The sequence below is a fragment of the Pseudorasbora parva genome, chromosome 6 (assembly GCF_024679245.1).
Source record: "Pseudorasbora parva isolate DD20220531a chromosome 6, ASM2467924v1, whole genome shotgun sequence".
Taxonomy (NCBI): domain Eukaryota; kingdom Metazoa; phylum Chordata; class Actinopteri; order Cypriniformes; family Gobionidae; genus Pseudorasbora; species Pseudorasbora parva.
The window spans coordinates 22,348,421-22,370,529 of record NC_090177.1 but is presented as its reverse complement, the minus strand read 5'-3'; the positions used below and the strand labels follow the sequence as shown (position 1 = coordinate 22,370,529).

At 37.4% G+C, this 22,109-nt stretch overlaps 1 protein-coding gene across 10 annotated transcripts in view; it reads left to right on the top strand.

The window, feature by feature from the left end:
- The window catches only part of agrn (agrin), a 299,876-nt gene that overhangs the window by 271,156 nt on the left and 6,611 nt on the right, over positions 1-22,109 (top strand). For 5 of the 10 annotated variants that reach the window (XM_067446245.1, XM_067446240.1, XM_067446239.1 and 2 more), the window contains 11 exons: positions 341-475; positions 4,339-4,429; positions 5,772-5,936; positions 6,097-6,208; positions 8,892-8,903; positions 12,687-12,803; positions 13,058-13,241; positions 13,704-13,791; positions 15,069-15,092; positions 17,499-17,531; positions 19,407-19,631. In XM_067446245.1, the coding sequence (XP_067302346.1) occupies positions 341-475; positions 4,339-4,429; positions 5,772-5,936; positions 6,097-6,208; positions 8,892-8,903; positions 12,687-12,803; positions 13,058-13,241; positions 13,704-13,791; positions 15,069-15,092; positions 17,499-17,531; positions 19,407-19,631 (1,186 nt within the window). The remainder of the gene's footprint in view (positions 1-340; positions 476-4,338; positions 4,430-5,771; positions 5,937-6,096; positions 6,209-8,891; positions 8,904-12,686; positions 12,804-13,057; positions 13,242-13,703; positions 13,792-15,068; positions 15,093-17,498; positions 17,532-19,406; positions 19,632-22,109) is intronic. The other 5 variants (XM_067446244.1, XM_067446249.1, XM_067446241.1 and 2 more) reach the window with 4 other exon arrangements.

Below are 22,109 nucleotides of genomic sequence, written 5' to 3'. Positions count from 1 at the left end.
AAGTTTCAATAGCATCTCATGTCGCCAATAAAATCTAACAACATTGGTATCATCGATTTGGCTTCTTTAGCATAAATCATGCTTAAAACTATTTTCAGGGAATTGCTACAGTATTATTTAGCTTCTGGCTAGTAAACAATCTCTGTCATAAAAGTGATTGGCTCTTGTAATTGATAGGTAGGCATCACCATATACATTTCTCCCATTAATTTCAATGCAAGTTCTCCTCATCCTATCTGTGACTTAACCAGCCAGGAACCAGGAAGTTGTTTGATTTCCCCTCAAGTGGCTTCTCGTCATCTTTTGTTTAAGTCACGAGAATATCAATTTTTGTTAACAGGTCCGACCTGCGCTGACGCCCATAACCCCTGTGACCCCAATAAATGCCACCCATCGTCGCGGTGCCAGGTTCTTCCGGAGGGAGGTTACAAATGCGAATGTCCAATGGGACGTGAAGGCAAGCACTGTGAAAAAGGTACAGTACTACATCATAGTAAAAATACAGTCAATGAGTGTATCGACTCTCCTAAGGACTGAAATAACTGCTACTTCTCAGTTGTAATTTCAGTATTGATTTTTGTCAGGATCGATCGGTCCGACTTGGATATTTGCTGTAGAATTATTGAGGGATAATAAAAGGCTATGGTGGAGTGGAAAAAGACAGATTCTCCAGTTGGTTTCTCCAGTGGGTACCATACTGTAAAATATTTTATTGGCTAATATAATGGAGAGTTGGCATCTGGGAGGTGATGTGAAATTATTTACCCTTTATACTATGTCTGAGCTGGAAGATCAAACATATGGTAGGTCGGATGGGGGTTTTCAGTAGCGGGGCATCCTCTGGGAGCTGGACCCTAACCAGGGAGGAAGCTCAAGTCTACTGCCATTTCGAAGCTTTCATTAGCACTCTTATTCTGTTGCACTTCCCTCTCTAACCTCATTAAAATTCCTACAAATGTTTTAGATCACAAATATTTTCGAAATGTGGAAACCAAGTGAAAGGCTTAGAAACACACGTGTGCAGGCATATTGGACACCGGCCGTAGTCCCCCATTACCCATGAGCCAATAATATATAGGTCGAATTTGCCTATATAGCAGGGGTGGGCAACTCTGGCTCTCAAGATCCACCTTTCGGCAGAGCTTTGCTCCAACCCCCACAGTTGCCCAGCCGTGCTAAATTGAGTGCAACAGTGCCCACTTTTTCAACGGCCTTAGTTCTGGGAATATTTTTCCCATTCATATTTCCAATGGGGATTAGAATTAATGAGTTATAAGCCATTAAAAAAACCAACTAACTACGAAGTGAATCACAATACAAACTGTGATTTGAAGCAAAATTATTTGAAAATCAGACAAAGATACAAGACTGTTTAATTAATGACTTAAAGACAGAAAGAACTACAGTCTCATGAAGCATGACAAAAGTAAACTATTGGTTCAGAGATAATGGTTTTATTTGCTTGTTTTTTTAGTTGTTTGATAGTGTAAGGAGCTTGAATTGATTGCATTATTCACAGTTCTTCATGGGAGTGAGTGGGCACACGAGATCTTTTGTTTGTTTCGATTCTCTGATTGCTGGAGTTTTTTTGTAGAATCATGGGTAATGTAGTTTAAATCAGAATACCTTTTATTAAAGGGTAAGTTCACCCAAAAATGAAATTGATGTCATTAATGACTCACCCTAATGTCGTTCCACGCCCTATACTGTACTGTCCATGTCCAGAAAGGGAATTAAAACATCAAAGTAGTCCATATGTGACATCAGTTAATTAGAATCTCTTGAAGCATCAACAATACATTTTGGTCCAAAATTGACAAAAACTATGACTATATTCAGCATTGTTTTCTCTTCCTGGTTTGTTTTCAAACCTCAAATAAAGATTTGAATGATTATGAATCAGCGTATTGATTCATGATTCGGATCACCAATGTCACGTGATTTCAGCAGTTTGGCTGTGGAACGACATTAGGGTGAGATTGCTGGCTTATTTAAAAAAAAAACAATATACATTTATAGTGTTTTTATATATATATATATATATATATATATATATATATATATATATATATATATATATATATATATATATATACACACACACTGTGGATTAACAACTTTTTGTAGCTGACAGTAATTTTGAAATGTAAGGTTTATAAGTTATTGTAAAATATAAATTCATAATTCTTCAAATTATGGGGAAAATAAATAGGACTTTTACTTCCATAACCTGACTGTCACACTTTGTAGAGCTTCCCCCTCATTTATGTCACTGTCAAGTTTTTACTGATTGTTTAAAAATTGGAATCTCCAATATTTTTATTTTCATTAACTTACTTGAAGTAACATTGTGGCCTGTATCAGCATTATTATTTCAGTATATATAGCAGCAATACAAATGATGTCACCTTTGTATGATGGCACTACTTGTGGGTGGGGCCAGTTTCATCATTCACGAGGGCCCTCGGGATTGTAATATGCCATTGCACATACATCCACGCACCTGTTCAACCCAGAACTGTCAAATGAGAGGGGCCAGAGAGTCACCTTTTTGTCTAAGAAGTCTCCATTAGCAAGTGATTAAAATAAATTGAGGTGAACCAGAATCAATGAGTTGAGCACATCCATCAGACGGAGTGTTTTTTTTATCGCTTGAATCAATGAGATGAGTAATTCTATCAGTCAGCTGCGCATCATGATTAATGGGGAGTCAGTCAGGCAAAGTGTCCAGGGAGAGTGACTCTCTCAGATAAGAGACTGTCCAGCACTGTATCAGTCGTCATAACAGGAGAGCGCTCCCTGCTGAAAGAGGACAGAAGTTAACGGTGTGCTGAAAGAAGTAACGCTCTACACTCTCTGAAGCACTACTGGACTAAAGTACTAAAAGTAATGCATGCTTTATCCATCATCTGCCATTTGTAAATGGAGATTCTTATAGTCAAAGTGAATTAGTGTTTGCAACCCATTTACTTTCATAATTTGATGTATATCAGTAAAAATTCTGCGTGGTATATATATCTCAGTAAGATTAAAATGCATGGTAGTTGGCTAAACAACGCTTAATGCACTTCTTATGCTAATTTACAATAGCTGCATGCATTACAAAAATAAATAGGGTCATTATGCTATTCATGTCGACTTTAAAACCAACATGAAATATAAAAAAATTACAAATAGAAAATTTCCTACTGGTTTTGTGGCTGTCAGGGTGTTGTGGCAGAAGTAAGCATACAACACATGAGATGAGGGTTCAACACAGACTTTACTTCAAAAGGACAAAGAATGGTCACTACAGACATGTACATTCAACACTAACACGAACACTAGCATTCACAGCAACATCAAACAGTCATACAATAACCGACCAAGGACAGAACAGAGTAGGGAGTATAAATACACAAGGCAATCGAGGGCAGACACAGGAACGGATGATAACCTAATCAGAGACAAATGAGCACAGGTGACGACAGGACAGAACATAATTGTGACAGTGGCAGTGGAATGCTTCATTTTTAGATAGAATATTTCAAAATAAATATATAACACTAAACAAAAAATACAACTATGGATTTTACAGCTCAATTTTGGAGTATGTTTTTTCGGAGGGGGGTTAGAATAAATGCTAATAATCAGCAAATATGATGACTGGGGTAATGTCTTCTGACAATTATGCTTTCCTGTCACAGGAATAAACATTGCATTTTATTACATTGTACAATATAATACAATAGAAAAACATGTATAGAAAACATTTCCAACCTCAAAACAGTATGTTTATTGGTAATGACTTTTTAATAGTAAACCGTTAAATGTATTATTTATTTAATTGATCTGATTTATTTATTTGATTCTGTGTACTGCAGATCTGTGATGAGTTGTTTATTGGGTTTGCAATGATAGGAAAGATTGTTCAGTTGTCAGTGGTTTACCAAACATCAGGCCAGTCCTGTAGTTTTAGATGTCACCAAGCCCTTATACATAAACTGAATGCAGTGCAGAAAATGAGGCCTCTACTTTGTCACTTTCCATTTTGACTCCTCACTTCCTTGTGGTGTCTGCAAGTGTTGTGTTTTCTTGTACAACAGCGAAGCTGCTGCTGTGTTAAACAATAGCTAATTAGCTTTTTAATCTCAGTCTCCCATCCCGGACTGAGCATGCGCTCATCCTGTGTAATTACTGCAGGAGGCATGCTGGGCTGAGTAAAAGTGCTATGTGTTGATGGGTGATCACGTTTGCTATATACAGTGCCACTGTGTAGTCTCATAACTGGAGGAACCCTCCCATTTCAAACACATTATGATATCTGCAAAGCATAATGGACTTTTTCATATTTTTCAGTATCAGACAAGGGAGGCGCATTCATTCCTTACTTCACTGGAGACTCATTCCTGGAGCTCAAGGGCCTCCATCTCTACAGCCAGGATCTGAGGTATAGCGTTATATATTGGCTATTACTTTTTTATGTACGATGACGGCGACGATGATGTTGCAAACTATAATGTTATATTAGTGGTATGTGGTAGTCTTCTAAAATGAGAAGGCCACACACGCATTCTTGATTATGTGGTTTTATGGGGACTCTCCATAGGTGTAATGGTTTTTATACTGCACAATATATAGAATATATACTGAACAATATATTCTATCCCCCTACACTAACCTTACCCATCACACAAAACATATGGGATTTTTTTTAATTTGAGTTAGGTTTTTTTTTGTTTTTTTAAGCAATTTGGTTAATGAGGACACAGGAAATGTCCTCCTAAATAGAGATGCACTGATCGACAGGCCAGGGACCGTAATTGGACGATTTTTCTTATGATGTTGTGTAACAGAATATTGGTTCTGAGCATACATTTTTAAAGTGACAGCAGTCTAATATTCCTGCTTCTGTCTGTCATGTTAATCAAAGAACATAAGAAAATCACTCTCTGCTCTTAACTGAATATGTTTTATAACTTAAGCATAAATCAGTATTCAATTTTTACAATGAAGACTATACAGTGTTATTTTGCATTTGATTACTTTAATTTCTGTTATATTGCCTACCTGAATAATAAACAACTGTTAGACCCACCTGAAAACCTTAAAGCCATTTTTATTTCATATCTCTCTTTATTCTATTGCATTTATTTGTGCTGTTGTTGGAAATGTGTTTATTTGTTCTTATTTTATTGCTGACATTTTAGCTTTTTTTATTAAAATAAAACTTAACGTTGAAGAAAAGATGATGTTTGTTTGCATATGCTGTCAATTATAGTTCTTAGAAAGAGAATCAGCAAAAATAGTTTCGGCTGGTCACACTTACAAAGTAATCGGCCAAGAAAACTGCAAACACTGCATCTCTACTCATAAACCATGGTTACATTGTAATACCTATGTCATTATACACATTTGTCCTCATAAACCACATATACCTGTACACACACACACACACACACACACACACACACACACACATATACTGTATATTTATATATCTTCATGTATAATAGCTATAGTAATACAATAAATAAAAAAGTGTATTATGTTGTATGGCTAAATATCTTATTAACAGCTGCCTTCTTTTCAAACCATTAGTCAAGTCACCTTTAATTATATAGCACTTTATAAAGTTTAGTTTAAAAACTATTTATATTGTGCTTCTTCTCACATAGATGAATTCATGTTGCAAGTCATTTCAAGTTGATTAAGATTCGGACATGTACACAACTCTGTAATTAATCCATCTATTTTCTTCCATTTTTTGAACTACACTTATTCCTCCATAGGCAGAAGTTCAGCATGACTGTCGTTCTGTTGGCCAATGACTCTAAAGGCATGATTTTCTACAACGGTCAAAAGACAGACGGCAAAGGAGATTTCATCTCTCTGTCCCTGAATGATGGTATCCTAGAGTTTAGATATGACCTGGGCAAAGGGCCGGCTGTCATTAGGTAAACAACACTCCCTAAAGTTGAATTCAAATGAAATTTAACTCAAATTAGATGTTGTGTTCCGTTGCTGATTATATAACCCTAATTTTTGGGTTTATTTTCATATTTCTATTCAGTGGGGGAAAGAAACTTTAAATAAACTTTTTGTGTGTGTACACAGGAGTAAAGAAAAAATCAAGCTGAACGAGTGGAACACTGTGAATCTGGAGCGGGCCAGCAGAAAAGGAGAGATCAGCATAAATGGCAAAGACCCCGTCAGAGGAGAGGCGCCGGTATGAGAACACTCTTATGATTATGCTACCCAATAACGGCCACAAACAAGAACTGGTCAAATTAGCTGTTCCGTCCATTGTCAAAAGGACTGTGATGTACTTTGATATACAGTGGAGTTCAAAAGTAAAAATATACTTTTTGTGCATTTGGATTTAGCAAGTTTTGGCTGAAAGTTATGAAATATTTCTAGGTGACTAATCTAATAAGTAAACATTTTTGGTACTGATAATGATTAATATCTTTATCTTCAATACTTACATTGAAGCTCAAGATGCTGTTTAGATCATCTGAAATCATGCTGGAGAACATGATCATGAAGTTTGACACATATAGTTTATGCAGCTCAAGTACTGTTGTAATTAAAGTAAAATAACTTTGGAACAAACCAAATATTAAATACATTCTTAAAATCATATACATTTTTCAAATGATCGTTTTACTCAAATAGTATAAATTGCAATGAAAAACTTTTCATTCAATCAAGACTTAAACATAGTTTTGGACCCCACTATATAACATGGTATTGAATGATTGTCATATTCATATACTATGATATTTACATTTCAGCTAATGCTATGTAGGGGTGGGCGATATGACCAAAATCGTATTTCACAATATCAGTCATTTTATTTCATGATTTGTATCATGATATAGTCATTTTTGCTTTAAATAAGGTTTTTTATTATATCAAAATGTTTGATACAATTGAAATGTCCTCACTCTTGTCACCAATTTCAGTATCACAAAATAATAGCCTGACTGAGTAAAATACTCTCAAGCTTACTTAAAGGGATAGTTCACCCAAAAATGAAAATTCTGTCATCATTTACTCATCCTCAAGTTGTTCCAAACCTGTATGAGTTTCTTTGTTCTGCTGAACACAAAAGAAAATATCTTGAAGAATGTTTGTAACCAAGCAGATAAAGCAATCATTGACTACCATAGTAAGGAAAAAATACAATAATCTGCTTTGACACAAACATTTTTCAAGATATTTTCTTTTGTGTTCAGCAGAAGAAAGAAACTCAAACAGGTTTGGAAAAACTTAAGGGCGAGTAAATTGACAGAATTTTCATTTTTGAGTGAGCTATCCCTTTAAGAGAAGTAAGCAGTCAGAGATAAAATAAGAAAAAAGAAACAAATTAGAAGCAAAAGGACAACAAACTACAATAGAACAAAGACACAACTGAAATGGACTCAAGGATAGGCTTCAAGCACTAGAAATAAGATTTACAAAATAAATTGTATGAAGTAATCAGTTGTATAGTCTTCACTATGTAAATTAAATATACATTTATTCAGATTAAAGGTACAAAAGTGTTTTAGTCAAGAACAGTGAGAGATTTTCTCCCTTTTGTTGTTTGATTAACATTAATGAAAGATAGCAGCAGGCTTATTAGGCTGCTGTCACTTTAAGAGAGAATGCACAGATCCAAAATGCCGTTACACATGCACTTTTTTTCTAAACTGTTTACGTTCACCTAAGACATTAAATGACGGTGTTTACAAGGATACTTGCAAAGATTGACATTTTGACACTTAAATGTGTGTATTTGACCATTCAAGTGTAACTGCAATAGAGACAATAGTCCAAAGTCTCTAATTTATTGACAAATTTGTACCGGTCAATCGTGTCTACTGGTATATCGCCCACCCCCCTAATACTATGGTATTATCATGGTACATTTCAAAGAAACCATGCTATTACCATGAAGCTAAGTGGTATCAACCAGAAAGTCATGCTTTGTTTTGCACATTTTTTTGAAATTTAGTTCACTGTCTGCCTTTTTATGCAGGGTCTGGGGTGCATGTGTGGGAAGCTTTCGAAACTTCCTCCTTTACGTCTCGTACAGTATATTTGGTCTTTTGTCTCTGCCCTCCGTTTGCTTTTAATTGCCATGTGGAAATGACTCTGTCTGTTGTGCTACAGATTCACACCCACTCAGATCAATCCCAGCAGCCTCTGCCTGAGCTCATGTCGAACCCGAAGTATGACAGCAGAACGATCAGGCTGCTCTCGTACACAAATCGAGGCCATGTAATAATCTCGAAGCTCACTCATCCTCCAGTTATTCCAAACATTGTAATTTGTGATTAGCTTGATGTAGTCTTACGCGTAGGCTCTTAAGTGTGCCTTTTTCCATCATTAAACCTTCCTACGTATGATAATTGTGTTTCATTGCAGCAGTAGAGGCAGGGAAATCTTATTAAAGCGGAGCGTAAGAGGATGAGAGAGGAAAAAATGTGAAGAAACCAGAAGGGTCTTGTTCCGAAGGGGCCGCCTGAAGCGAAACCCCAAGATAAATATTTTCATATTGCCTCGACGACCTCAGCCGTTCCACTGAACAGACTCTAACTACACCGCCGTATCACAAAGCAAATATAAATAATGTGGGTGCAGTAGTGTAAAACATAGCGCGACTTTAATGCCATTCCTGATTTACTCTGAACATTTGTTTCTGAGGCACTATACACACACACATATATATATATTTATTTATTTATTTGCGACCTGCATGCTAAGTATCTTGCTTGAGTTACGCTTGTGAATATTTTATTCCTCAGGCTTATAGTTTACTGCATGTGGGTCTGTGTGTACTGACATCTTCTGTGTTTTCTTCACTGGTAACATTTTTTTTCTTCCTTCCCCTGTGCTCTTTTTGTGTGCTGTCTGGATATAAGAAATCACGCAAGGTAATGACTGAAGTCTGAAACCGCTTTCTCGAATCAACATCCTCATTCCCACCAAAAGCAACTGTCCATTTCAGCTTCATTGTCCATTAGTCGAGATCTGGTAGAGGATCAAACGAATCGGAGGGGAGGTTTTTTTTGTCCTCCTCTTCAAACCATTCCATATGCTGAAAGGAACCAGACAGAAAGAGAGATTTGGCTTTCACCTCAGACCAGCTGGTATGGGGGCGACGAGGGAGAGTTATCATTTGACCACCATTGTTTCATCACCCTTCCAACAACAATGAAATGTCTTCATTAGTCTCGCGTGGGAGGGCCATTAAAACGCCTCACTGTGGATGTAGACTGCAAGAAAAAGGCTGCTGGCATAGGAGAGAAAGGGAGTGTTATCAAGAGAAGAAAGAGATGCGAGAGGAAGAGAGTGTGGTACAGCGCTAGGAATTGTTCTTTTGGCACATTTGTTTTTAGACCCTTCAGGGGGCGTCATGCCCTTTTTTGTTGTTGTTGTTTGTTTGGGGGTTTTTTTTGAGGTGGTACCAATGACAGTCCTGACTCACTTGGTGCTCTACACAACATAAGACATGACCAAAGAGAAAGAAATTCTATTTTTAATAGCGAGACATGATAGCCTTTGTTTTTCAGGGACTCAAGTGTAACTTTTGAACCTCAAACTTTGGTACAATAATGTATATGTATGTAAGTGTGTATATACACTAACATTTAAAAGTTTGGTCAGTAAGATTTAGTTTTTTTTCACGAAGTTTGCCTACCAAGGCTGAATTTATCTGATCAAAAATAAAGTAAAAATAGTAATACTGCGAAATATCATTTCACTTAACTCTTTTCTATTTGAATATATTTTAAAATGTCATTTATTCCTGTGATGGCAAAGCTGTATTCATTGCTCCAGTCTTCTGGGTCACGTGATCCTTCAGAAATCCTTCTAGTAGGCTGATTTGGTGCTAAAGAAATAGTTCTTGATAATGATAAATATGTGTATACATACATACATACACATTTGTTTCAGGATTCTTTGAAGAATAGAAAGTTCAAAACAACAGCACTTATTTGAAAAATAATTTTTTTGTAACTTCTAACTGTTGTTTTTGATCAATTAAATGTCTCCTTGCCAAATAAATGTGTTTATTACTGACCTCATATTTTTTGAATGATGGCATATAATTAATAATAATAACTTTTATTATTAGTTATGTATAATATTGTTTTTTATGTATGTATGTATATATATATATATATATATATATATATATATATATATATATTTTTTTTTTTTTTTTTTTTTTTTTTTTTTATTTATTGCAAGGGGAATTTTGAACTGGACCCTACAGCAAGAGATACTATTTTTAATTGTAATTCATTGTAGAGACGCTTTGAGATTTTGGTGGTAATAGAATTTTCAGTTTAAAGCAAATTATCTATCAAGGTGCGACACAGTTCCATCAGCGACATTTCTTCTGACAAACAGCTTCTCTTTTTTTTACTACAACAACCCTGCAACTTAATTATCGAATATACAAATTTTTCTTGGAATTTGCATTCAAATTCTAGCCTCAGATATCTGAGGGGGCACGTGCCAGTTTGAGTGGGCATGATGCCTCTAGGGCCCTTGGGGAAGGTTCCTCAAAAACACTGGCAGTTAGCTATTCACTTCACCTGCTCAATCTCAGCCTCAGCTCGTTCTGGCAGAGAACAAGAGAGTGAAAATGCCTCTCCCAGCCTGTGGCTGTCGGTGCATTGCAGCTTTGTGTCAAGACTTCTCATTCCACACGTCTCTAAACACATGAAACAGCAGCTGGGTGCAAACATTCCTGGCTTTGCTGTCTTGGCCCAACCACATGCTTGGACTGGCCCCCGGGTCCATAGCCAGAGCTTTTCAAGCCTTCGTCTGTATCCGTACTTAGCTATTCTTCTTTTTATATCGCTGGATGAGAGCTGGACCACACGTCAGAAACTGGCATTGCTGTTGATGTCCCATCTTTTTTTCCCCAGCAATTATCTTGCCTTTCCCCCAAGGCAATTATTGGCCTACATAAAATAAAGATTTTTAATTCTTTTTAAGTAGAGCCTCATGCAGAAAAATCCCACTGTAACTAAAGCGATTTTCACACAGGTTGGAGAAATGCTCATTTCATGGTCATCGGCGGTGTGAGCAATACACTAAAGTTTACAGCTTGAGATTTTAAAGGTCCAAGGAACAATCAGGCATCCATTACACTCTTTCATTTAAAAAAACATCCATATCAATTGTCCTCATTTCAATTGCTTCTATTATCTCTCACTTTTTTCCCAACCTCTTTTCTCTTGTCTTATATGTTAGATTCAGAGTCATTTACCATTTAGAGAACTGAGTTCTTTTATGGTTTTAATTTATTAAGGTTTTGTAATACAACTCACATTGATGTGGATAAGGATTAGGAGTAAAAGTTGAATCAATAAGCCTGCTGATGTAGTGAACCATCCTCTCTTACACTGATTGCTTTTTACTGCAGTTGCTCTATTTGATCAACCATGAAAATATATAGCTGTTTTGCATTAAAGAGATAGTTCACCCAAAAATTAATATTTGATGTTTATCCTCTTACCCCTAGGGCATCCAAGATGTAGGTGTGTTTGTTTCTTCAGGTGAACACAAATGAAGATTTTTAAATCCAACCGTTGCTAGTATAATGCATGTCAATGAAGTGTATTTCTATGAGAGCCACAATGAGAGTAAAAAACACATAGACAAACGAATCCATATTAAACCCTGTTCCTCATGATGACACATTGATGTCTTAAGATACAAAACAATCGGTTTCTGCGAGAAACCAAACAGTATTTATTTTTTTACCTCATATCAGACAAATCTCATCTGGTATTCCCCAGTGCCATTACTTCCATCGAAGAAGGTCAAAAACCCTGGCACGATCATAGATATATTTACAAAGAATTCTCATTCGACCGATTTGTGCAGGCACTAATGAGGAATCTAAGTAAATATAGTAATGATTAAAACAGTTTAAATATGAAACCCCTAATTAAAACGTTTTAGTTGAATTAATTACAAAAACAGGTTAAGTAAACGTACATTTTAAAGTTGAAGTCAAGTTTGAGCCAACTAAAAATTAATATTTCAATTAACTTTAAAAAATAATTGCGTAAACTTACATTTTAATGTTGAAGTCAAGTTTGAGCCAATTAAAAAATATTAATTCAGGTAACAATTTCTTGAACGAAATTGATTGAACGTAAAAAATCTGTGGAACTAGTTACTAAATAATAATTAGTTGAAAGCACATTAATTTTTTTACAATGTATATATGATCGTGACCTTTTTGAACGGAAGTAAAGGCATTGGGGAATCCCATATGAAATTCGTCTGATATGAGGTAAAAGATAACAAATAATGTTCGGTTTCTCGCAGAAACCGGTCGTTTCGTATCTTAAGACATCAATGTGTCGCCATGAGCCACAGGGTTTAATATGGATTTGTATGCCTATGTGTTTTTTACTCTCATAGTGGCTCTAATAGAAATACACCCCATTGATAGGCATTATACGAGCAACGGTTGGAGTTAAAAATCTTAATTTGTTCTACTGAAGAAACAAACACACCTACATCTTGGATGCCCCCCATGGGGGTAAGCAGATAAACATCAAATTTTCATTTTTGGGTGAACTATCCCTTTAAAGTATGTCACTTTATATAAGTTTGATAGATAAAGAGTGAATAGAGGACGAGGAACAGTTCATGTGGTTTCTCATGCTTATGTTTGTACTCTTCAGAATCAGCACACAGATCTAAATCTGAAGGAGTCGCTCTTTGTGGGTGGAGCCCCTGATTTCCGCAAAGTAGCCAGAGCTGCTGCAATCAAAGATGGCTTCAAAGGGGCCATTCAGAAGGTGAGAGCAATTACAGATGCATTAAAGTCATGAATTTACATTTACAACCCATTTTACTTCCATCAATTGATGTATTTCAGAGTGCAACAGGATATTCAGTGTGAAATAAACCTTATTTAACCATTGGGAATTACATGGAGAGTAAAAAATGTGTTACTTACCAGTATAAAGCCAGACCTAGATGCTATTTTCTAAAACACTTCATAATTAGCTATTTGGCTAGAATTGTATTAAACCTATATATGTCTCCATAGATTACTCTGATGGGAATTCCAATCCTGAAAGCTGATAACGCCCTTCAATCCAGTGATGTGTCCATGTATCCCTACCATCCTTGCTCCAATGATGTTTGTGAGAACGGAGGCCGCTGCACACCCCAGTCGGACACCTATGAGTGCGTCTGCCGCCATGGATTCGCTGGACAGCACTGCCAGGACGGTAAGTGCCTTATTTCATCACTTTAATTCAAAATCGTATTACCCAGTACAGCCTCTCCTCCAACTCCTTCACACTCCTTTAAGGCAAGATTTGCATATGTCTTTAGCATACATCAACATACGACTTACTTAAAAGAAATCGCTCATGGCTGCTTTAGCCAATCATGTGCTCCATATGTAGATTTAGCTAAATCCACGCCTCCAAACTTTCCCAAATAATATCAGTTATCATCCTGGCTTGATTTGTATGCTTATCACAAATGCACATTGGCACAGTCGCAAAAACCCAAGAATTTTGCTCACCTCATTAACCTTGCTGGGTCCTCCTGTTGTATCTTTAACCTTAATTAAGCCACACAAGCATGAAGCCTGCGATATATCACACTTTCCCCCTTTGCTTTAATTAAACAGTGCTGTGTCTCACATCGATTGGTGTAATTTTACTCCGTCTTCTTCCTTTCAGCAATATTCGAGAAATCCGCTGGGGACACTGAGGCCATTGCATTTGATGGCCACACGTTCATCGAATATCACAACGGAGTCACCAAGAGGTAATGCAGGCGCACGTCCTCATGTCAGTGGCCTCCCCAATAATCACGATCCGCCCTCAGCATCCCATCTCTATATTAGCAGTCAATGAGGGGTGATGACAAGCTAGATTACTCCGGCCCCATTTAAGGTCCAACTTACTTCCTCATTTTAGCTAATGGCTTGATCTCATCAATTACCACTTCCACCGGCCTGTCTCTTTGGTTTCCTATGAACCCTGGCTGGTTCCAATTAGCGTAGCACCCGAAGGAGTCTCATGACTGCTCTGCGATGTACCACACTTATGTGCTGTAATGAACCTTCCTCCACCATCGCTGGGATCTCAAAACCACACGTTTTCACTACCGCACATATCCTAAAGCACCATGGATGGTCATATCGTGATAATTGCTTCTTCCTTCGCTTATCAGATGATTTCTCTTCCTCCGGTTGGTCTGATGTGTCAGTGGTTCAGCAAGCACCAATTATGTCAACTTTTATTCGGTTTCTAATAGGAAGGATTGAATGTTTTAACCCATCGTATGTGTTATATATTCTATTGCAGTGTCTCCACCAGCATTTGTGAACTACCTTAAAAATGTAGCTTCCAAAGATACTCTTAATTTAAAGATTTTTTTCAGTGAAAACAGTAGATAGCCACACTAAAGGTTACAAACATGAAGTGGGTAACTACAGAGAAGCTAATTAAGAAGAAGCCACTATATTTTGAAAGATAAAACTCTGTTTAAAATGTATGGAAACCAGGTGATATCGTTTATTTTTACAATCAGAATAGAACTTATCTGGCACAAAAAAAATAGGATCTCAATTATAGTGACATACTTAAATTTGAATTAGAAACACTATAATCTGCACATCCAAAAACACGAGACGAACAGCAGAATTTAGCAAAAATATTTAACTATAAAAAAGTGTGCATAAATTAAAATGAAACAGTAAACAATTTCTTAAAACAACTTAATTTATGGAACCATCCATGCAAAATGAATTGACCCTCCCACTGCTACATATAAATCACTGGATTTTTTTTGAACATATTTTGTTCATACTGGACAGATGCCACTGTTGTGATCATACCACTGTTAAATGCACATCACAATGTGTGCTGAACATGGGGCGAACATTAATTTAGGACACGCAGCGTCACTCCTTTTTGTTACGTGTTGTGTGTTTGTTTGTGTCAACCTGTCTGTCTATGTACACATGGTTTCTGTTGTCTTTGCTTGCTCTTGTCTGTCTGTCTCATGTGAGTGTCTGTTGTCTTCCTTCTGCTCTCAAGCCAACTGACCAATGAGATCCCAGAGTAAGTAACCCGGAAGACATTCTGGGATGTATTTAATAAAGCAAGACTAACATTTTTTTAAGGCAACCCATCAACTTAACCCGGCATAAAGCATTGGTCATTTTCATCACATTTAGAAAAACATTTTTAACAAATGTAGGGCTCATCTATTAAATATTATTTCAAGGAAAGGTGCATTTTCATCATCTGCATCAGAAACCAGTATCAGGAATGTATGCTTGGCATGAATAATAATGAGCATTGTGATACACTGATAGATTCCAACAGGAATCATGCATGGAAACACTGACTTTGGAAATAAGTCTGTGTATTCTTATGTCAAAAAAAGAATGAAGCCCATTTTAACAGCATATAAGTGTTATTTAACTTTACACCACTTTAAAGCACGATATACATCAATATTTAGTTGCTATTTATGCTTGGTTTAAATGGCATTTTACTGGCCCATTAGAGAAATGTTCAATCTGTTATAGTGTTCCTTTTAGTGATTCTTATTTTAAATTATTTGTTTCCTTCTGAATGTAATTAAGTGTCTAAGTGGCTGCACTGAGCCCTTAAAAAGCTGGCAGCTTGATTAAATGGAATTATGTCATGTATTATGCTCATGAAAGTTTCTGCCCGGCTTTTAAGCCGCGTCACTTTGTTTGTCAAATCGCTCCCAGTGATTTCTAATAATTGTGCCCAAGGATGAAAGTGAAAGTGGCACATTAATCAAGGATTTGTCTCTCAGAAAACTGGCTTCAATTAAAGAGGCTCTGTCCAGTAGAGAAAGTGAGCCTCCACGGACATCAATAACAGTTAGGGACAAGGCCCTCTTCATTGACTTTCACTCTTCCTGGGGTTTAATGTGTGTCACTTCCTCTACAAATGAAGTGCCAGATTAAAATTAATCTCAACCAAGAAAGCTGACCAGCCCTTCAGAGCGAGTGTCATCCATTTAGCTTGATCTGGTTTTGTACAGAGCCCTTAAAATGAATAAATTCCTGAGAGGGCATCAGTATAGTGGCGCCCCATCTGTGGGAGTAGAGTCATGTTTCTATTAGTATTTACTGTGTTCTTTATATGTCTTCATTTATTTTATTTAACTCAGCAGCCTTGGATCAATTTGCCCATTCTTGTCATTGTGACCTGCTCTTAAATGAGTCTTTTTGTATATAAATAACCTTTTGACAAAAATAAATAACTATCTTATTTAGCTCAGTTCCAATACCTGGTAAGCTACATTGCTGCCAACATAGGCAGCTGCATCTTAGGAAGCAGACAAATAAGCACACCACACATAAAGAGCCTCGTCTTGCTTTCAGTAGTTTGACATTAGCATATTGCTTACAGCACATTATAGCATAACATAAAATACATGGCACATTCAGATATTGGGTAAAATAGTAATTCGGTAGTTTTACATTAGCATGTTGCTAAATGCACATGATAGCACAAAATAAAATACATGGCACACTCAAATTGGGTAAAATAGTAATTCAGACTTTTGATGTCAACATGTTGCTAACAGCACACTATTAGCATAACAATATAAATGTAAAATACATGGCACATTAAATATAGGTAAAATTGTCATTCAGTAGTTTGACATTAGCATGTTGTTAGCAGCACACAATAGCATAACATAAATGGCACAATCAAATATTGGGTAAAATAGTCATTAAGTAGTTTGACGTTAACATGTTGCTAATAGCACACTATATAGCATTACATCATAAAATACATAGCATACACAAATTGGATAAAATAGTAATTTGTTGAAATTTCACTGAACTATTTTTGACGCAAGTCAGTACCTAATGAAATATCTCATTTTGTACATCATCTTGAGTTATGTGCAATTGAGACATATTATAGTGCCATAGAATTTGGCCAACATATCCTTAGCCTCATAGCATAATTGCCCAGATCATATTTAACTGTTTTTGGACTTACGCAATTAGGCTATGAGGCTAACGATATGATTAAATAAGATTTAGCAGGCAGAATAACTAAGTTGGGTGAACAATGGTGCCTTAAAATGCTTCATAGGTTTTGGAATTTGATCAGAAATGACCAGTCAGTCTTACAAACATACATTCACGTATTTACTGTTTTTCTAGCTTTCTTGCTCCCTTGGCACTTGTTGAGAATGATACAATTATTGATATATTGCAGTAACTCGACCATGTGGCAGCTCAGAACAATAAAACAATGTGCCAGTACCACTGGTACTGCTGATACAGTCTCCCAGTATTATTTCTTTGCCAATGTTGGGATAACAACTGAAACACTAGAATAATTTAGTGAGGTCAGTCCATTTCTTGGCCCAGGTCTTCTTGTCTCTGTGTTATGCGAACCCTGTATTTCCCCTCCACCCTTTTGCGCTTATTGCATGCCTATCATTTCTTCCCTTGCTCCTCTAAGCCCTGAGTCACTGGAGAACCCATCTGACCAGAGGTGAGTCCCATCTGCCTGAACTATTTCCAATGGCACGTCGTCCTCCCGCACTCAATTCCCCTGCAGAGGCTAAAGGCCAGGGCTTTTGTCAGGTAGCATGTCACAGCTTCCACACTGAAATCTTTTGTAATATGTTTCCTTTTTTAAATTCAATGCATTAAAAAAATGTCTGGGTCAAACAACCAATATGAAGGAACAGATCACACATGATGAAATGTACTAAGCAGAACAAAAAGCTTCTAGTTTGAGTTCTGCGACTGAAGATTGTGTGCCTGCTAATATGTGAGTTTAATGACCATTCCCATGTGAGCCACTGCCCTCTATAGGTGGACAACATGAATCACTCTTTATTAAGTCTGATCACTTCTGATATGAATAGCAAAGATTATCCACCCCCGTTACACTTTTGTTTTAAAGCAAAATACCTAAAGTAGATCTGTTTTTTTTTTTTAATGTAACCCAGTTTAAAGAGGTTAAGCCCTACTTCCCTTTAGAATGTTCTAGATGCTTGAGATCCTAATGGGACGTGAGCAATAATGAGCTCAGCAGAAGGGTGTATAATCACAGTTAGCTGCCCTGATGCAGAAGCTCTGGCCTGGGGCCGTGCAAAGGGAAGGCCTGTGGAAAGAGTCCAGTCAGCACATTACATGTGTCTCATCGGGAAAGAATTCAATTACAGCAAATAATTATTCGGCTTTACACCGTCACAGGCTCATCAAGAGAATTTGCATAATGAAATTCTGTCTTTTTAATCAAACAAATTAAGATGTGCTATTTCCAATTTTCAAGTTGTAAGTAGAGCTCCTAATATTGTGATTTGAAATTTGAGTTGTCAGTCAGACGGGCCTGGAGAGGACGCCGCCTGTCTTCAGATAAATCATTCCTCAAGACAACACGTAATGATCAAATGGACTCTTTCTAGGTTCAATTTTCGAATACAAAAACATACCTGCAACCTATTTAGGAAACACAGGTAATGTACAACGGTTAAATGATATCAGTTTGGTCGACGCACCCGTGGAGAAAGCGTTTCTATTCGTCATGATGTGATCGTACATTCGCCGCCTGCTTACTTTTCTTCTGTGTCGTGTCCGTTGTCTTGTCACTCTCTGTTTTGTCTTTGTCTTGTTTGCACTTGTTTGTCACTTGTCTTACTCCTGTTTACATGTTACCTGATTTAGCAAACAAGCCCCCACACACTTGCTATTCTGACTAACAAAAGAGCTTGCTCGCTCAAATAATGGCTCTCTTGATGCCACGACTACAGATACACCACTGAGAACAAAGGAATTGTTGTAAAAATAGCTGCTTTTCCTTTGTGGCGTATATGTGTGTACTTGCAGAGGGTGTTGGATACAATCGGCTCCCTGACACTGTCCTCCCTGAGGACAGGCAGATGTCACCTTCTCTATGCCTTACAAGGGGAGGGCTGCATCCAGGGAATCAGATCAAAACACACACATCAGACAGCAACTGCAATGGGCATCCTTCCTTAGCGCTCCCTGCGCAGGAAGGAAAAAATCTAGAGCTGCAAGGCAAAATAGGAAGTGTTAACTTGGAGATAACCTAAAGTGTGTCACCAGCCCTCTCACACACACACACATACGCAGGCATTCGTCTTCAAAAACCCCATTAACGCGACCTAGTTTATCCAGTTTCATGAGGACCCACAACTGCTCAATCTGTTCATTAGCTTATCGAGCGCTCGCCGGGTTGTTGACTGTATTGAAGTTACGTTTTCACCCATAATTCCATCACTGTTGTTGTTAAAATAAGAGGTAAGTCTCAGGGTTTCATGCACATCCTGTGGTTAACTCAGCGTCTCTGAAACTGCAATGGATTTGTGATAGCATTTCCTGTCTCTCTTTGATCTAGTGAGAAGGCCCTGCTGGTGAATAAATTCGAGCTGAGCATCAAGACCGAGGCTACTCATGGTCTGATTTTGTGGAGCGGCAAGGGAGTAGAGCGCTCCGACTACATCGCCCTCGCCATTGTTGACGGCCGTGTGCAGATGACCTATGACCTCGGGTCCAAGCCTGTGGTGCTGCGCTCCTCTGTACGGGTCAACATCAACCGCTGGATACGAATCAAGGCCAGCAGGTAAAACGCTAAGAGTTATTCAGTCATCGCCTCAGGTCTGCCATAGCGTAGTTGCAGATATTTACCGGCTTCGGCAGTAAGGAATTGTCCTGCTTGCCCAGTCAAGCTAGTAGTTTTGATTTTTCAAACTCTGGGTCACAGAGTGGGAAAAAGTCACTTGGCTGCAGCTAAATTTACGTTGCAGTGATTAACATACACAAACACACTCACAAACAGTTTAATCGAGGGCTGCATGATATACCGACATTAAATAGGAACCGCTAGATAGCTTAGTGTGATTTTCTATTCATAAAGGTTAGGATTTAATTATATAATATATCTGCTGCGTGTTTCAAAGTGAAGCATCCACATGCCCTGTGTGCATTATTAAAGGAACACTCCACTTTTTTTAAAAATAGGCTCATTTTCCAAGTCCGTTAATGTTAAACAGTTGAGTTTTACCGTTTTTGAATCCATTCAGCCGATCTCTGTATCTGGCAGTAGCACTTTTAGCATAGCTTAGCATACATCATTGAATCATATAGGTCCATTGACCAAATGACCAAAGACTTTATTTTTTCAAAGATAATATTTTTCCAGATGAAAACTTGACTAATCTGTAGTTACATCATGTACTAAGACCAACGGAAAATTAAAAGTTTAGATTTTTATACCGATTTAGATAGGACCTATTTTTTTCATTCCTGCATAAGAATTATGGAACTTTGCGGTCGTACCATGGGTTCAGCGGCGCGATGATATTACGCAGCGCCTGAAAGTAGTCCTCAGATAGGTAACTTGCAATACGACCGGCACTAAGTTTGTGTCGTTTCAGCCGACAAAGTATGTAGTGGATTTACTGTGTGATTAACCATATGGTTCTGTGTGTTCTAAAGAGCTGTGATAGTGAGTCGAAGATGTATACTACTACCATCATTTATCACAGACCAACGAAAATCAAGTAATGAAAGAATCAGTGGTTGACTGCTCTGAACCATAGATATTAAAACACCGATAGATTCAAACAAGAAACTGCGTGTTTGCTCAAAGCATTTGGGACCAGATGACTATTTGGAAAACATGGACAGTGTTACCACGGTACGGCACATCTAAAGGATATGGCCAGACAGGGCGAAGTGCATCATCCCCCATGGCTGAAAGTATAACATGATTTTTTTTTTGTTAGCTTGAATGACCAGATTGAAACGCACTGCAGTTGTCTTTAGCTAACCTGTGAATGAAATCACTAAATGTGGGGGTTTTGCGCAGCCATTTGGTTTATACAGTATATAACGTAAGTAGTTTTATTTTTAGCATTCTGGTGAGGTTGTGTATAGTTTTGATTAATAGAATGTTTAATTGCCGGTATTGTTTATCTACAGTTTCTATGGTAAATACAAAATACTACGTTAGTGATGTTGCGTTCTGTTCCAAGGCTTCGGAGCGTGTCATGCATTGAAAATTATTTGGCGGCCACCAAAAAAATGTTTGTCCCCTCAAAGCCTTATTTGATCAGTTTTTTGTGATTTATGAGTGAGATGACTGGGCGCATGTTAACCGAGTGACAGAGAGAAACAATGGAGAGCGCACACTTTCTGTCTTCATAATAAGCAGTCTTAGAATATTTCATTCACATATCACGTTAGTCAAAATCAAAAGGTCGGCAGACCGAATCCATGTCAGACCATTTTTCCTTGAATTTTGACTCTTCTCTGACTCACCAGTTTAAATCTGCTCTCCTCGTCCCTTCTGCCACAGTCTGTTCAGCCAGACTTTCTCTTTCACATTTCAAAAGCTCGTCTTCAGTGTAACTGTTATTCTGGTTCAAATAGACACGGTTCAGGATCTGCACCAAAGTAAATATCTTCTGAATCGTCTCTCACAAAACGTCTCCATCGTTACAACGCACACTCTTTGAGCAAGCAGATCGACATGCTGGTTATGTTGACAGAAGAAGGCGCTGTGTAATATCATTGCGCCGCTGCACCCAAGAAAGCCGCAAAGTTCCTACAGCGGAATGAGAAAGTAGTTCCTAGCTATAACGGTCTAAAAAAAATAGAAACTTTTCATTTTTCGTTGGTCTTAGTACACGATGTAACTATAGAAGAGTCAAGTTTTAAATAGGAAAAATATTGAAAGTCATTTTTTTTATCACTGATGCTAATGGACCTAAATGATTCAATAATGTATGCTAAGCTATGTTAAAAGTGCTACCGCCAGATACAGAGATCGGCAGAATGGATTCAAAAAGGGTAAAACTCAACCTATTTTCAAAAAAAGTGGAGTAGTGTCAATTTAAACTAACTGTTTTCTTTTTATATGTATATTAAAATGATCATTTATTCCTGTGATGGCAAAGCTGAATTTTCAACATCATCATTACACCGTACTGCAATGTCACGTGATCCTTCAGAAATCATTCTAATATGCTGATTTGGTGCTCAAGAAACATTTCTTATTATTATTTGAACTTTATTTGAAAGATAAATCATTAGTAAC